Source organism: Calidris pugnax, unplaced genomic scaffold (genome assembly GCF_001431845.1).
Source record: "Calidris pugnax isolate Ruff unplaced genomic scaffold, ASM143184v1 scaffold102, whole genome shotgun sequence".
Classification (NCBI taxonomy): domain Eukaryota; kingdom Metazoa; phylum Chordata; class Aves; order Charadriiformes; family Scolopacidae; genus Calidris; species Calidris pugnax.
In genome coordinates this window covers 2,134,385-2,151,302 of record NW_015090846.1, presented here as the reverse complement: position 1 = coordinate 2,151,302, position 16,918 = coordinate 2,134,385, and the positions used below count along the sequence as shown (strand labels likewise).

The 16,918-nt window shown below is 44.9% G+C and overlaps 1 protein-coding gene and 1 long non-coding RNA gene across 5 annotated transcripts in view; one reads left to right on the top strand and one right to left on the bottom strand.

Moving 5' to 3' along the window:
• LOC106888639 overlaps window positions 1–16,918 on the top strand; it is a 24,628-nt gene extending 7,710 nt beyond the window's left edge. For 2 of the 3 annotated variants that reach the window (XR_001412143.1, XR_001412142.1), the window contains exons 2-3: window positions 11,342–11,425; window positions 15,793–16,000. This is a non-coding gene — a long non-coding RNA (uncharacterized LOC106888639). Of the gene's footprint in view, window positions 1–11,341; window positions 11,426–15,792; window positions 16,001–16,470 lie in introns of those variants that run through there. The other variant, XR_001412144.1, reaches the window with a different exon arrangement.
• GFI1B (growth factor independent 1B transcription repressor) lies at window positions 535–13,282 on the bottom strand. 2 transcript variants are annotated; one of them, XM_014943013.1, is made up of 7 exons: window positions 12,903–13,282; window positions 7,353–7,477; window positions 5,314–5,460; window positions 4,502–4,764; window positions 4,094–4,231; window positions 3,490–3,655; window positions 535–3,076 (listed from the first exon to the last, which is right to left on the bottom strand). In XM_014943013.1, the coding sequence occupies exons 2-7, from the start codon at window positions 7,465–7,467 to the stop codon at window positions 2,898–2,900; spliced, it is 1,008 nt and encodes a 335-aa protein (XP_014798499.1). In that variant the 5' UTR covers window positions 7,468–7,477; window positions 12,903–13,282; the 3' UTR covers window positions 535–2,897. The 2 variants fall into 2 exon arrangements, with proteins under 2 accessions (XP_014798499.1, XP_014798498.1); XM_014943012.1 differs by having other exon boundaries at window positions 7,353–7,481; window positions 12,903–13,280.

Sequence of the window (16,918 nt, the reverse complement as noted above, 5' to 3'; positions counted from 1 at the left end):
ACCCAATCATGGTGAAAGCAGGTGCCTGCCCTTGAGTTCTGGGGAAACAAAAGACAGGACTGGGGTGATCTGTGCTTTCTTGGGAAGAAGCAGCAAGCTGGAGAAGCACAGCCTTAGGACAGAAGACCCCTGCCACCCGTTGAAGGTTATACCTTCTCTGTACCATGGAAATCAAAGATAGGAATGGAAATCTAATGGATACAGCAGCCCTTGTTCAGCAGGCTCAGAAGAACCAGCTGTCTGATTTGTTTTTATGAGTGGTTTTCCAGGCAGACTTGCCATGGTGCTGCTGATCAGCGTGTGCCAGCACTTCCCTCCAGAACGACCAAAGTTGGGGAGGTTCAGATGAGTCAGACACACCTGCTGTCCCCAGGACACAGACGGGGAGCTCTGTGCTGCTGTGCCCGTGTGTTTTGGGGCTGGAGGGTATTCACTCCCAAGCAGTTTGGATGCTGACATGCTCTTTAAATATTTCTGTTCACAGATTTGTGGAGGACAAGGGGAGTAACAATCACAGTCTGCATTTTTGGCAGCAGTTTTAATAAGCTGAAATGACTTGACTTTGAGTAAGGCTTGTACATGTGGGAGAGTGTTTGTGTGTGTTTGTACCTGGTGTCACAGTCAGGACCTGGAGACCGGTTCCCTAAGCCCAGTTCCATCACAGGTTATACCCCTCCCCTGCAGTCCCTGCCCTGCTCGGGTTCTGGCCTGACCCAGGAAAGGACAGCAGAGTTTTAACAGGGCTTTGGTAACACCATCTATCTGGTGTGGTTGTTGCTGCACAGCCCTCTTACTCCCGTGTGATGTTCTGCATCAACCTGTCTCTGAAGATGAATGTCCCCTCATCCCAGGCTTCGAGTGTTGTTCATGGTTGTTCTGTAGCCAACAGCCCCAGTCCCCAAATCTTCCTCCTTCCACTTCTAAGTTTGGGACCCCTGTTCCTGATGGGAGCCCTATTCTGCACGTGAATTCCCATTTTGTTTTCCACTTGTTTGTGTTGGAGCCCCAGGGTAGGAGCTCACTTCATGGGGCTACGCTGTTCTTGCTCCCTTCTCCCTTTCCCCTGCATCTCCAGAGCCAAGTATGAGCCTTTCCTCAAATGGATGTTTTTAACATGAAATACACTGTGTTAGCCCAGTTACTGAGAGGGAACAGATTTATCGGATAAATCCCAGCAGGCCTGTGCATGTTCTCACTGTCTGGTATAGTGCAATAAAAATATACATTAGAATAAGTATAAATACATATTTACAGTGTACAAGTGAAGCCAGGAGTACAGACTCTGTTTTGAGCTTCCAGAGTGCAGATTAGTGACTGACAGCTTAGGCACAGCATAAAACAGGGGCAAGTACATTTTAGGTCTTTGGAGAATAACCTTGGATTTACAGCAGTGTAACTGAGGGCAGGACAGAGCTCTTCTCTCCTGGCAATAAATGAATTTTCCACTTGGACCGTTTCTCCTTTGCCCATGATGGCAGCCTTCCTTCCTAAGCGTTTGGGTAGTGCCACAGCCTGTTCTCCAGGCTACTTCCCACCGGTGTCATTGTCCAAGGCCACACGTTCAGGGGTGGGCTGTGTGCTGCTACAATGCCCCACTTAACTGAAAGCACTTGTCTTTTTTTAATGCTGTAATAGTACTTTGTCCTTCCTCTCAAGAACTCCAGGGACTCTACAAACCCAAGTCAATGACTCCACATCAGCAGGAGGGGTGGAGAAATAAAAGCCCAGTGCAGTGACTTGCCAAAGGTTATCTAGTGAGAACGTAGCAGAGCTTGGAGGGGAACTGGCTCTTACTTGTTCTAGTGCTTTGCTTCAAGCCCTAGACCTGGCAGGAGGAGGAAATACCACTGCTGTTTGTATAATATTTGTAAGGTACTTGCATGCTACACCAATGTGTACAGGCTGGGTCACTTCCTCCTTCAAGAGAGTGGCTGGAAAGCAGAACTCCAGCCCTTGACATTGATATCCAAGGGCCATTCCTGACCATGCAGTGACACAGGATTGCCCAGGACAGCTCTAAGTCGGTATGTCCAGCATGCAGTGAAATACTGTGGGACATACCAGCCTGGATTCCAGAAGGAGCCAGTCTTTCTCACTTGGTACAGAGGCATGGGGTTTATTAGCTTATACCTAGTGGTGTGGCGTGGCTCTTCCTGGACCTTGCTTGGTTGCCACCAACTCAGGGATCTCTGCATCATGGTGCATATGAGGAATGCCATTTAGAGACCCCTGTTAGCAGCTAGGGATAGGAGCTGTTTTTTCAGTATTTTTCCTCCCACTGCAAGCTAAAAATACAACGCAGTTAACTTGTCATTTGATCACGGTAAATGCTCTGCTGAAAGAAAATGACTTCAGGTGTCTGTTGCCAGAATTTATGACCTGGGCAAGTCTCTGCAGAAGGGCTGTCTAGGTTGAACACAGCTCACTGAATGCAATTTATTTGCATGCCCTAGCCTTATCTTCCTAACCATCAAAGCAGAACGTGGTTATGGCACTAGCTTGGCACAGATTGTGTTGCCACTAGCCCAGGGGTTCCCACCTCACTGCTGGTCAGCCTGATGAACTGGATTCTGCACATGGTGTAAATCCAGAGTAATAGTGACCTTAGAGGAATTCCTCTGGATCTGCATTTGTTGATGTCAGATCTGGGCTGGTCCATGTTGTAATTGAGAAGTGAGAGCTCCCACAGGTTTCTTTGTCACCTGCTGGGATGTGCAAGGCCCTGGGGTGTCAGAACACCAGAGCCAACGACATAGCTTTGCCAGTCTCCAGGGCAACATAGGACACTATATGAACTTTGAGGTGGGCAACTCCGTGCTGGATGGAGATGCTGGGGATGCTCTTCCCTGGAGCATACACTGGCAGCAGGAGCTCCAGCAAAGACCTGGAGCCATCCCTCACTTCAGACTGTGTTGGGTCTCTCGGTGCCTCCGTAGATCCACCTTGCGCTGGAAGCCCTTGGCGCAGAGCTCACAGCTGAAGGGCTTGAAGCCGGTGTGCTTGCGGCTGTGGGTGATGAGGTTGGAGCTCTGGCTGAAGGCTTTGCCGCAGACCTGGCACTTGTGGGGCTTCTCCCCTGCAGGGCAGATAGAATGGTAAGAAACACTTGAACAGATGAGAGAAGGGAGCAGACTTTAGCAGACTCAGATCTGACTGGCTGTGTTTGGGCATCAGTGTGCTGCCAACCCAGCTCTCCAACCCAATGTGTCTGTATTCTGAGGGTAAGAAGAACCCAAGGCAGCCCTCTCCAGCCTGTGATCCGTGCCCTGTCTGCATCCAGGGCTGGGTACAACCATGACATGGGCTGGAGGCTGGTCAATAACCACCTCCTTGTCACACAGAGGAGAACATGCATCTCAGTTCTCATGCATCTCAGCTTAGACTTTCTGCTGTCTTATCCCCGGTCCAATATCTCTGTGTTTGGGGGCTATGTATGTGATCAACATGATGGACTCTAATTGGTATTATTGGGAATATCTTGTTTCTCACCCGTGTGGATATAAGTGTGTTTCTTCATATCCGACTTCTGGTGGAAGCGCTTGCCACAGTATTGGCAGGGATAGGGCCGTGTGTCTGAATGGATCAGGAGATGAGTGGAGAGCGTGGAGGAACGTTTGAATGTCTTCCCACACATCTTGCACTCAAAACTCCTTTCCTGTTAGGGAAAGAAAATCATGGGATGTCTATGGCTGCAAGACATGTGACAGAGCTTGAAGTGTGTGAAGAGTGTTGAGAATGGTAGATTTGATAAGCAAATCTCAGCTCACAGACTGATATGATCAGTGCAGCACAAAGAATGTGGGGAGGATTACTTATGGAAATGGATTACGTCTTGTGATCTAAACTCCTGCACCCTTTAGGAGGAGGCGAGGCACAGAAGAACCAGTAGCAACGATCTTCCCCTCTCATCCAAGGAATTCTCAAGGGCAGTCTGAGATTTGAAACCAAAGTCTATGATCTTCTGAGCTCCTATTGTAGTCACTGGGCACAACAGGAAAGCCATCACGTTTGTAACCTAGGAAATGTCACTTTCCTTGAAGTCCAAGCACTCATGAGCTCTGGAGAGCTGGTTCTCTGGGAGCATACTACCCACCTGGGAGTGAATATTGGTGTGCTGCTCTAGGCTGACAGCATGGCCAAAGGTTTTTCCACATACTTCACAAGCAAAGGGCCGGGTCCCACTGTGAGACCTTCGGACATGGACCTCCAGCCCATGGGGAGTGGAGAATACCTGCAAAACAAAATGCTGGTGATTTTTTTGGAATGAGGCTGCTGTCTTTCCATCTGTTTTTTTTCCTTTCTCTTTATTGGATTTTTCTCTTTCATGGGTCACATGAACTGTCTCATTCCTAGCACCCTTGTTCCCTAGTCAGGAGAACAAGTAGGTACCCATTTTGAGCTGCATGCATTGCACTTTGGTGTAACCCAGTGAAACACTGAGATATGCAATGAGAATCACTCCAGGCCCTCCCCGTCTCTGCGGTTCTTGTCTGACACACACCTTGTTGCACTTCACACAGTGGTAGGTCTCCATGTCTGAGGAGTAATGCATGCTGTAATCCAGAGGGGGCTCGCTGCTTGGCAGGAGGTGGCTTCCATACAGGCTAACTGGGTGCTCCAAGAGGGCTGACTGCATGGTGGAAGACATCTGTCGGTAGTTGTATGGCAAATGGAAAGCATCCCAAGAAAAGCCAGTTTTGTAGAAGGTAGGCGTGCTTGTCGTGTTAGTGCAGTCTTTGATCTGCAGACCTGGGATGGCCATCTCTGGGTGTGCAAAGGAGAGGGAGAAGTGAGTGTCCTGCCATGGCCTGCAGCTCGGCACCAGTAAAAAAGTTCCCCAGGTACCATTCCCCCATTAAATGTCCTGCCCGACCTTGGGAGTTGCAGTTGTTAACTCCTCCTTGTTTGATCCCCATACAAAGTTCCTATTATGACTTTGATTTCAGTCTGAGGAAATTTTAGGGGAGAGGGGATGCCAGGGGAATATTAACCCCCCTGCTAGCCCTCTTTCATGTGGTGTTTGAACACGTGGCCACCCACATTGACCCATAGAGCACAAATTTGCATTAGTCCTTGAGATCTGGAAGGTCACTCACTGGGAATCACAGCATCATCCTTCAGGGAGACGCTGATCTAGACCAGAATTGTAAAGGGAAATACCGAATGCTCTTGGTGAGCACTGCCTAGGACAAGTTTGATCATTGATGTCAAAATCAGAGCTGCCATTTACTGAAAATCTGAACCCAGTCATAGGGCCTCCATAAGCCAACCCAGCCCTGACCTCTTTTGCAATTGTGGTCTTGGATAGCAGACCTTGAGCTGACGGGCCTGGCAGCATCCTGCTCAGGTACTGGACAGGGACACTTTCTTCTTTCAGTTCAGATGTGTCCTTTTCTTGTTTTGGAACTACACATTCTAGGTCCTGTTTCTTGATGTCCTCCGGTGTCTTGTCTCCTGTGGCTGTAATCACACAGTACAGTCACAGTTAGTTTATTCTGCTGTTAAGAGAAAAGCCTATTGAGATGGGGTTTGTATTTATGTATGAACTCATGCTTAGATACGTGAGCCCATGCTCAATTCCCTGTGTAAGTGCAGAGTGGTACAGTCAGCACAGCAATCAAGGTCTGCCCATTGCTGACAAAGGGAAATTCCAAGCAGGATGAGATAGACAAGGTAGAGAGGGGCAGGAAGAAATGACAGGACACTTGATACTATACATAGTTAGAGAAAATGAATCCTAGAAGGCCATTTGTCTGTAAGAATAATTTCCCTATTTAAAACCATTTTCATTTGTGTGGGTAACTAACAATCACTAACTTATTAACCTCCCCACCCCTCTCCTAAGAGAGTTGGGTATTGTTAACCTCAATTTATGGACAGCCAAGTAGGGAAGCAGAGAGGGGAGGTAACTGCTTACGCAGTTGCAAAGGTGACCACAAAACCTCGTCTCCTCCTGCCCACTCTCCTGTTTGTCCAAGCTTCTCCCAGCCCTTAAAGAGACCAACCAGCACTTGTTATGAGTAGACTTTATAGTAAGCATCTAAAGTGGACAGAGGTTCAATATATGTGCCTCCTTTCTGCTGGAGACGGGAATAGGGAAGGCCATTTGTCTGTAAGAATAATTTCCCTATTTAAAACCATTTTCATTTGTGTGGGTAACTAACAATCACTAACTTATTAACCTCCCCACCCCTCTCCTAAGAGAGTTGGGTATTGTTAACCTCAATTTATGGACAGCCAAGTAGGGAAGCAGAGAGGGGAGGTAACTGCTTACGCAGTTGCAAAGGTGACCACAAAACCTCGTCTCCTCCTGCCCACTCTCCTGTTTGTCCATGCTTCTCCCAGCCCTTAAAGAGACCAACCAGCACTTGTTATGAGTAGACTTTATAGTAAGAATCTAAAGTGGACAGAGGTTCAATATATGTGCCTCCTTTCTGCTGGAGATGGGACTAAGATGCTGAAGGACAGAATTCATCTGTCCAAACCTTCTTGTGTGCCAGTGAGACACTAAAAAGGGCCAAAAGAAAACAGCAGGAATTGAAATGAAAATGTCACCTCCTTTCTTTTTTATCAAACTTATCATAGGGCTGGACTCTAATTTGATAGCCAGGGTTAGAACAAAGGGTAAATTGATCCTAGATTTGAATAAAGAAAATTTGAATGGTGCCTGAAGGTAGAAGATAATTGCCCTGGTCCTGCCACTGCGTGAATGGCTGTGGGAGAGCAAGAACAGGAACAGAGGGAGGACAGCAGGCATAGAGAGAAGCAGTTTTGGTTTGTGTTAATACAGCATATAGCAGCTGGCCCTTCATCTGTGAGCATGTAGGACTCCTTTCACAGTGTCAGGGTATCACTAGTATCTTCTCTCTCTAGCTGTAACATTCCTTGCAAATCAACAGGAGGAGGTGGTAACACACTGAGGTAGAGAAGATACAGGTCCAGAGAGAATGTGGGCAGTGAACACAGCAAGCTGGAGACCGAGGTGGCAGAGCCATGAGTTTGTAGAAGACTGACAATCAAGTGCAAGCTTTTTTTCCCTGACTTTAGTTGCCTGAAGTTGGCCATCTTTCCCAAAAGTGACCAACTCCACACAGCAATCTTATATCTCAAATCTCCCCAGCAACCCAGCAGGAAACAAAAGAAGGATCTAAATTCAGTTTCAGTGAGACAATGTGGATTTTTCCTAGAGAAACAGGGCACATGGTAGAGGATTGGTTTGTCCTTAGACTGATATCCCTGTGTGGAAGCCCTTAGTTGCTCTTAGCTCACTCATCCTACTCCCTTAGCTTGCCTACTCAATTATTGATGTGCCTTGGTGTATTCTTACAAGCCCAGTGGATGGACAGACTCACCAGCGAAGGGAGAGGTTACTGGATCCCATGTGAGTATAGGCAGGTCATCTTCCACAAAGCGGTGTTGATGATAGGTATGAGCCTTTTTGCTCTTCACCAAAAAGGAACGTGGCATTTTCCATTCACTGCCTGGGCAGAAACACAGAATAATGGCAGGTAAATCTCTGGTTTTGGGGGTAATTCCACATTTTTTCCCCCCAGCATGTCAGATCTGTACACAGCAGTGATGAGAATTAAAACCCTTGTACTATGGAGTTCACCTCAAAGGTCCCTCCACCCAGGTGGAGAGCAGGCAGTGTGGAGAGGGCTAAGCAAAATACCTTACTGCCAGATTGTCTCTGCCACTGAATGTAGAGATGGGAATGCATTTTGAAGATGAGATTGCAGATTACAGTACTACTGGTAAAAATTACACTTCATAATCTACCCAAAGGTTAAGGCAAAGGATTACTACTGTCTTCGTATTGTGGGTGGAGAAATAGAGACATGCTTAAATTGAGCGGGGAATGCATTTTGAAGATGAGATTGCAGATCACAGTATTACTGGTAAAAATTGCACTTCATAATCTACCCAAAAGTTGAGGCAAAGGATTACTACTGTCTTCATATTGTAGGTGGAGAAATAGAGACATGCTTAAATTGAGCGCTGTGTTACAGACCAAAACTGTTTCTCTGATAAAGATACATCAGAACCCAGAATCTGTCTCTTGTAGCACTTTGCTCTGGCTACAGGACACAGTGCATCTCTGACCTTACCCTCCCTGAGTGGGGCAGTGGGGACCAAAGGTTGGAGATCACCCCTTGGAGAAAGACTCTTTCTTAGTGCTTGTACCATACGCAGAAGAGCATAGTCCCAAACCATGACTCTGTGAAATTGGTACACAAATAATAATTATAGAAACAACACCAATAATAGGAGAGACGCAATGGAAAATCCCTGCAGCCATGATGTGTGGTGGGTTTCCTTCTTGTTGGCCATGGCTTGGGGACTTTGTATTCTGGCTGACAAACAACAGTCAAGCAGAGACAGAGCAGAAGTGCTGGCTGAGAGAGGTTACCTTTTGGATCTGGCTCAAATATCCGTTGAAATGACGGGTTAGGAACAAACATAAAATGCTGAAATTTAATCACACAAAATTCTCTTGCAATGCATGTGTTATCTTTACAGCCCAGAACCCAGCCCGCCCTGTGCCCACTCCCCATGGCTCGTAACTGTCCTCATGTAGGCAGTGTGACAACAGGCTCTGTGCTGTCTACAGCAACATCAGCTGGCGCCTTATTTGCATATGTATTTGCATTTTCCCTTGTAATTGTTCAGGATAGTAGCACTAAAAACAAATCTTGCCATATTTCATATGAAAAGTCAGCAGTAAGTCCTGGTTCTCTGTTGATGGGAAAATGTTGGGTTTTTTTCCTAAGAGCAGTTGAAGAGCTTCTTTATTTACTAAAAAAGAGCACAGTTTGCTCCTGTAAAGTAGGAATGACCTGAAGTGTCTGTGTAAGTCAGGACAGAGCAGTGTTGGGTTCCTGGAATCTCAAACAGCCAGGGGTGGAAAAGGTCTGCTCCTTAGGGTTCAGAAGTGCCTGCAGCACCCTTACGTGCTAAACACAATTACAGAGCCCACTGGTGCTCTGTTTAAAGGTCCCAGGGCTACATTTACAGTGGTGCCTGTGGTTGTAGGTACATGTATGGTGGGACTCACACAACAGGGTGTGCTACAGACAGCTAGATTGCCCACCCACTGTTGTTGGTGACACTCAAGTGCTCACCAGCCCAGCTGCCTTTGTAAATGCAGTTATAGCTGTTTTTCTTAATCTGGTCCAGGATTCCCACTGTTTCTTCCATGACTTCAGGGATAACTCTTGGTGTCTTTAGCCATTTTTCTTCTTCTGAAATGACTCACCTGTTTTTCTTCATCTTTTTCCAAGAAACTTGCATGTAACTTGAGATGAGTAAGAGAGAACAGAGGCCAAGAGTAGATTTGTTAATTTAATTTTAGAAAGAGGACAAAACTGTACTGAGAATGAACCATAAGTATGCCCTTGAGGGAAGGGATGCTGAAGTACATTGCTGTATTTACTGTTCTGTAACTCTCTAATGAGGTTCTTTCTCAGTACCATAAAGTGTATCTCTGTCTGGAGAAAGGCTGTGGGCACAGAAATGCCTCCAGCTTGGCACAAACACGGGAGTGTTCTGCGATGGGCAGGATCCTTCTAGCAGTGTCCCCCTGCTCAGCCTGTGCACCTCATGTCCCAGCAGAGGTGCTAAGCTCAGAGGGTCCCACTGCTCCTGGTGAGTCCCAGATGAAGTATCTGTGTGTGGAGCCACGCTCTGCAGTATAGAAGTGCCCCAAGGTAAAGTCCTGCCACAAGCCCTTTACACATGGAATTTCCACTCATGTCAAAGGGATTTTCCCATCTGGTGGGGCAGGACTGTGTCCACAATGGAGGGTATTCATACCAGCAAGCTTTAGACATCTGATTTCTCTGCCTGAATTAACCAGTTCATTTCCCCGTGCTTCCTACGCAGGGGAGGAAGAGGCTCTGGCAGTGGGTAACTGAATGCAGGGTGACAGCCCACACCCAGCAGTGCCTGCTGGAAGAGTCCCTCTGCCCACCGGCTGGAGGACCCCATGGCATTCACCCACCAGCTCTGCCAGATCAATTAGAGGACTGGAGATGGGTGGCGTAAGCAATCTTGCAGTGTTTTATGGTAGTACCCACATGCTAAGGACACGAAGGCACTGAGTATGGCCCCTCTTTTCTGATGGCAGGTGAAAGCAGATGCACATGAATCAATGGGATTTTTCTGGATGCATTTCCCTCAGCCTATGTAAAACTCAAATTTGGTCAAGTATCTTGCCTGCTGATAAGAGCCTCTACTGAGCCCAACGATCTCTAATGCACTACTGAACGTTACAAAAGGAAGTTACCTTCCCCCACCCCATTTTACAGAGAAAACAGGAACTGGGAGCCCAAAGCATAGTTAATTAACAACTGCATTGGGCTGTCTTTGTGATTCACACAACCAGGTTAGAGGAAAACTGGAAGCACAGATTGTGAGAGGAAAAAATACTATCTCTCCTTGAAACTTAAGATTATCAGTAGCGAGTGATCAGCTGCTATTAATGGCTAACTAAATGTCACAGGGAAATTAGTGCTATGGACAACAGACCCCGCTATGTCTTAAAGTCATTGAGGCTTCCAACAGAATTTAGCGTCAACCTTTTGCTAATAATGAAAATTTATTTTTATGGAATCTGTTTTTGCCAGCCCCTGTGGCAGTGGTTTCCACCTGGAGTGGCGAGTGTGTACGGGAGTTCATTGCTTGGGCAGGAGTGCCTGCTGCAAATGCAAGTGTCATGGCATTTTTTGGATATATATAAAAATATAAAATCAAAATATAAATGTCAGAATATAAAATCAGTAGTTGGCTTGAACTGATATTCTTATTTGTTTGCCACTCATGTAGCTGCACAATAATGTTGTAGTAATCTACCCTGAGGAAAAGACAGCCAAAAGGACCCCAGGGAAAAAAGCCTGCTTCACTATTTTGGGTACCTCACTGCAGGCACCTCGGAAGGGCTTCTTTTACTGGCTATAAATTCCTGTCAGATCTGAAAGGGGACCCAGCATTCACAGGTTCCCTCCTCTGATCAAACTCAAAGTTCCATCATCCTCAGTGATGCTCTCTGGTGATTTTGCAGAGTATCACATGTAAAACCATAATGTAATACTGGAACACTGCAGATTGTGCAAGAACCAAATTTAAAGGGTGATTTTATTATTCTTTTTTTTTTAGGGGGTGTTTTCTGAATTCAGGATCCTAATTTCACTTGATCCTATGTTCCTTGTGAAGCCCCAACTCCCACTTCCCTGCACGGCAGTACCCAAAAATGCAGGATTGGGTCCTTTGATACAATTTAGAACGAAACTATTTTTTTTTTTGATGAATTACATTATGGAGCTGATCTCTCTGGTTCTTTCAGAGACAATTCAGAGCACAGAACATCGTATTTGGGACAGGTGACCGAAGGATTGTGCCAAGCTGAATCAGGAACCCAATTTACCGTGTAAGTTCCATTCTAAAGCTTTCATTTTCCTCTAAATTCAAGCAATCCTGTTTTCAAATTTACAAGGTTAACTGAAGAGATTAAACCCTTTTTCCCCCACTACACTCAGCAGAAATATTTAATTTTAACTTACAGTTGATACATGTCTTCATAGAAATTGATGAGTGTACAAAGTTTTAGGCTAAAAGAGGCTTATTTCCTTCATGTTGCTTAATTTATATTTAAATCTTAATATTGCTTTTTGGCAAAAGTGAAGCTTCCGAAAATAAAGAACAGTTTGTCTTTTGGACGACTACATTTTTTAAGAAAAAAGCACAAAATGGAACAAAACCCGTATCTTAAGTTTCTAAAAGCCCAAATAAAATAAGAGATTTTACAGATTCATGACTCTTTAAATATAGAATCATATTTAAAAATAATTTCAGTTCTTTACAACAAAATTAATCATGTTTTCACTATTCCACCCTTGCAAAATCAAATGTACTTCGTGCAGGTAAATTGAATGCGGCTTTTTTAGTGGAAAAATGTGCAGAACATTTTTCATCCTTGTGGTAAGAGTGGCCAAATGGACCTTATGGCAGAGATAGCAAATTATGGTGGAAACCTTGTCCAAGAAGTGGAATGGAAATGCTTGTACATCCATAGTATCTAGAAAAAATGTTTATAATTGCAGAGTTTCTTCACCTCATTTAGCTCCTAGTGATGTAGAGAACGCCACTGGCTTTAGCAAACTTTGCCTTAGGCTTCCATGGATAAATAGACTCACATAGAGCAATCTAACAAATTCTATATCCCCTTCATATATACACACACTTACTGTGTGAACTTGCAAATCATTTGTTTTTTTGCTTAATGTATTGAATCAATCTGGTGGTAGATGAGAGGCATCTATAAATAGCTAATTCCATATGCTAAAAATTGTTACACTGATCAGCGTATACTTAGAAAGGATGGAAAAATAATAAAATAAAAAATAGATTTGAAGCAAAAACTTTGAACAGGAGAAACTGAGCTGTCATCTAGCAAAATCGGCATAGATTAATTGATGTCAGCAGAGGTATGCTGTTTTCTGAATTTAAAGGTCTCGCCCTGTAAAAGAGCAATTAAAAGAAAAAATATAGCACACCCTCTCCTCAATGCTTAAGTAAAAAAGTCTACATCTGGAAACTGCCCCTGCTGCACGGAGCTTGCTGGGATGCAGGTGTCTGAGACCATAGTCACATCTTTTATATTTTGATCGACTATTACCATTTTCACATGTGAGAGTGAAGTATCTGGTCTATAACTTTAAAAGGTTTGACTCATTTCAATTAAGTGAAGCATTATCATAAAGAAATCCTCAGGACAAGTGACTTACACAGTGGAATACGTTACATATTTGCAAACACAAGCAAAGTAGAAGAAAAAGCTTAGAAAAACATCAGAGAAATGAGAAAAACAATGAAATTAAAAGTGTTTAAAAGAGTAAATCAATCACCTGTTTGGGGGACTTTGCTTTACTGGGTTCGCCTTGAAATCTCCCCAGACAAGCGAGACGTCGTCTTCTCTCTGGACTCCTCTTCCACTTTTTCACTTAGTTGCAGTCTGCTGAAATAGATACTTCTCCTTTTTTCTCTCTCTGTTTTTTCTGCCCCTGATCCCCTCCCTGATTTTTCAATCAGATTATTTGTGTCAAAATCTGGCGGTGAAGAAACAGCCAATAGAGAAGCAGAGCCCAGAAAGTATTTGCTTATCAAAACTTTCCAGGACTTTGAAAACTTGAAGAGAATTCACGATGCCCAGCTCGAAACCCTAGGGGCAGCACCCTTCACTTTCTGGGGCAGCTTTGCCTTCTGCAGGAATACTCCTCTGTCATATTGACAAAGAGCATGACACAGGGAAATAATGTAGCAAGCAGGCATTTGTTATTTTGGCTGCTTTTTTTTTTTTTTTTTAAAAAAAAAAAGCTCTTAAGAAACCTGTATTTTTACACACATTCATCCACACATCGTATCTTTCACAAACAGACACACCATCTGTCTCACACACACTCACACACTTCAGGCTCATAAACAAAACCATCTCGCACATATGCACAAAATTATTTTATTCCAGAATGGATCTTTTATCTCTCCAATTTCCAAGGAAAAAGGAATAAATACTTGCACAGTAATGACTGAAAAAGATGTGTGTTAATCAGCCTTCATTTTCCTATGCGTGTGTGTGTGTGCAATCCATATATATTTTAGGCATGGCTCTATCTATATACAGCTGTATATAGGACATAAATATACGTTTAGGAAAGCTCATTAAGCAAGCTCATTAACAAGCATCTTTGCAAAAAGCTCTTCAAGAGCAATAATAAGAATTTGCACTTCTATCGCTTGCTTTCAAAAAAGGTTTGAAAATGGGTTTGCAAATGTGAAATAATTGACTGCCAAACCCCCTGGAAACGGCAGGGTGGAAGGAGGGAGAACGCAGCCAAGTGACTTTTCTCAGATCACCCAGTTGTTCTTTAGGAGAATTGGGAACAGGAGCTGGCGAGCAGTGATTTTCTTTGGAGAATCCTTGCAAATTATTCTTACTTGGGGACAAACAAGGGGAGCTGCTGTCCCCAAATGCTAGGAGTGGGGAACAATTCCTTGATTTCAACTGTTCTCTGATTTTCATAATCTCCCTGACTGTGCAAGTGCACAGTGACATGAGCTGTGCGTGCCCTCGGTTGTTCCCTCCTGCACTTAGAGCCCACTATGTTGAAGGCTGGGATGGGGAAGCAAAGATACCTTCCCAGAGGTGTATAATTTAAGATGTGTATAAGCATACACCCAGCTGCCAGGTGCCAAGTACTGAGATATCACCATTGGAGAAATGCCTTTATATCATGGAGTTTTTCTGCTCACTGGGAGCACCTTCTTTGTGCCCTGCGACAGGGTGGGTGGTGTTGCCCTGATGGAGCAGATGAGGGTCCAGAGACCCTTCAGATTCCTAGCAGAGGTATTCTGCATCCTGCCACGGCGGTGCCAGGCGTGCTGGTCCTGAAGCTCTCTGCTGGGACAGCCACAAGTCACAGCTCTTGTCGTTGCCCCATGGCACCGGACGGGCCACGCAATGGGGTTTGATGCAACTCAGAGATAGGAGAGTAGATTTCACCCACATTGAGAAAGATTCAGATTTTGATCTTAACCCATCTGTCATTTACTGAACGTAATTAATTCTCGTTGTTTATAGAAGCAAACAATCCCTTTTCCCTCGCCCTCCCCTCCTTATTTATTTAGCTGGGTTTTGCATGAAAGAAACGTTCCCAAGGCATTGTGCGAGCAAGCTGATTTGCATCCCCTTAAACACAGGCATTTGCAGGATTACATTTCCCGCTACAAAAACAAGCATTGTAACAGAAAACTAAAATGTACATTGCAGCTTCAGGGTTTGGTATGAAGACAGTTACAGGAATTAAACAAAACAGGAAAATGACAAGCTGCTGAAAGGACTGAGATGTTATTTTATGAAACATTGGAGCCGGCTTCTGCCAGCACCCCTGAGCACAGGCTTCCCGTTGACATAAAGTGCAAATGGCTGCAAAATGTGGCTCTTAAACTAGAGACAGGAAAAAATAGTAAGCCACACAAAAAAAACCCCTACGAAAAACGAGTTATGCAAAAAATCTAAGAGCATGTTCAGTAAAACCTCACCAACTAGCTGATTTGAGAGGTGCTCCAAAGAGCTCTGGGCACAGTCCTTTGCAGGAGGTGGGTGACTGCATCTCCCAGTGTCAGTAACCTATGCGTAGAACAGCTGCAAATAAAACATCTGGAACCAGCTGTTCTGCTTCCCCAAGTAGCCATCCCCTTCCTATGCGTAGAACAGCTGCAAATAAAACATCTGGAAACAGCTGCTCTGCTTCTCCAAGTAGCCATCCCCTTGCAAAGCCCAGGTATAACTGCATACAAACCGCTCACTGAGCCAATGGGAACAGATTCTCTCTTTTAGGACTATCACTACCACCACTACACCAGAATGCCTGAAGAGAGATGGGGACGCCACTGTGCCTGGTTCAGCTCTCACTCACCCCTTCTGTCTTTATTTTATTTCAGGAGCTAGTTCCTACGGAGCAAATAGTTGCAGGATGGGAGAGCAGACAGCTATCGCCTTGGCTTGTTGTGTTCCTACTCTTCCCTAGATTTCTGTTTATGGCTTCTGTTAAACTTGTCACCTCCCCTCTCCATTGAAATCGCCAGCAAAAGGAGATATATAACCAGCTGAACAAAAACCCCACAGCGCTGGAGACGCGTTTTGGGCGAGAGGGACCTTTGAGCTGACCCCGTGTGGTCATTCTTATTTTATGCTCTTCCTGTTGGTATAATTTTCCCTGTTCTATCTTCTTATTTCAGGGGCAGCAGAGAACAGAGAGCTGCAGAGGGCTTATCTGGGCTCACATAGGCTCAAACCAGCCCTGACCCACAGCGAGCTCTGCTTGCCTCTGAGGACAGTTTCCTTCTGTGTATTGCTGTGAGTTCTCCTACAGCATATGCTCTACTGCATCCTAAGTGAATTGATTATTAAACGTTTAACTCAGTAATAATAAACAGGTTAATTATAGCACATCGTGTTCATTCTAATGCAGTCGCCCTCCCTTTCAAATCTAGCAGCCAACCACTCCTGTAGCATCCATGTTTTCTTTGTCAATTTGAATGTTACGGTAATTAAGGCACAGTAAAATAACACGACTAATTGCTTCCAGCTCTTTTCTGAAGCTCATCCTAATTTCCACTCTTTTCTGTGGCAGATTAAATAAACATGTCTTCTGCACAGCAGGGAAAAAAAATGCCATCCCTCAGTCCAGACTGCGCGAAGTATTAATTGCCGTGCACGATTAAAACCAGGCTGGCTCCGAGCCACTGTGTCTCATCCAGAGGCAGGATGACCTATTGCAGGTGCAGCGTGGAGGAACCATCTCAGCCCTGCAGGGCTGAGAGCTGAGAGGCACCACAACTAATGCCCCAGAAGTTAAAAATCAACTGACGTGTCTCAGATGGGGTTCTGAACTGCTTTTACTTTCTTACACCTAGTTTCTACCTTGGAAGTTTAACGTCCGTGATTCCTACTGGCATCTGAGGACTATTCACACGGACTGAAGAGTTTGATCAGGAGTTTGAAGAGTTTGATCAGGAGTTTGCCGAGTGCCCTGGGTGCATCCTCTCCCAATTGTCCCTCCTTGGGGATGAGAAACGCCGAGACCCCACCAGCCTGGGGACCAACGTTGAGTTGAAAACCTGTTGGTGTGACAAACACAACCGGAGGCTGGAGAACCTGCCTGGAGGGTAACTTCCACTCTTCTTCCCTAAACTCTGGATTTTCCACAAGGAAAAACAAACCCTATCTAGAAGGAAGGATGAAATGTTTTACATGGTATACTTGTTGCACTTTAGCAAAGGAAATAGCCCCTGACCATGGTGTGCACGAAGCGCTACGGGGTCCAAAGTAGGAAGAATGGAAGGAGCTTTGCATATTCATCAA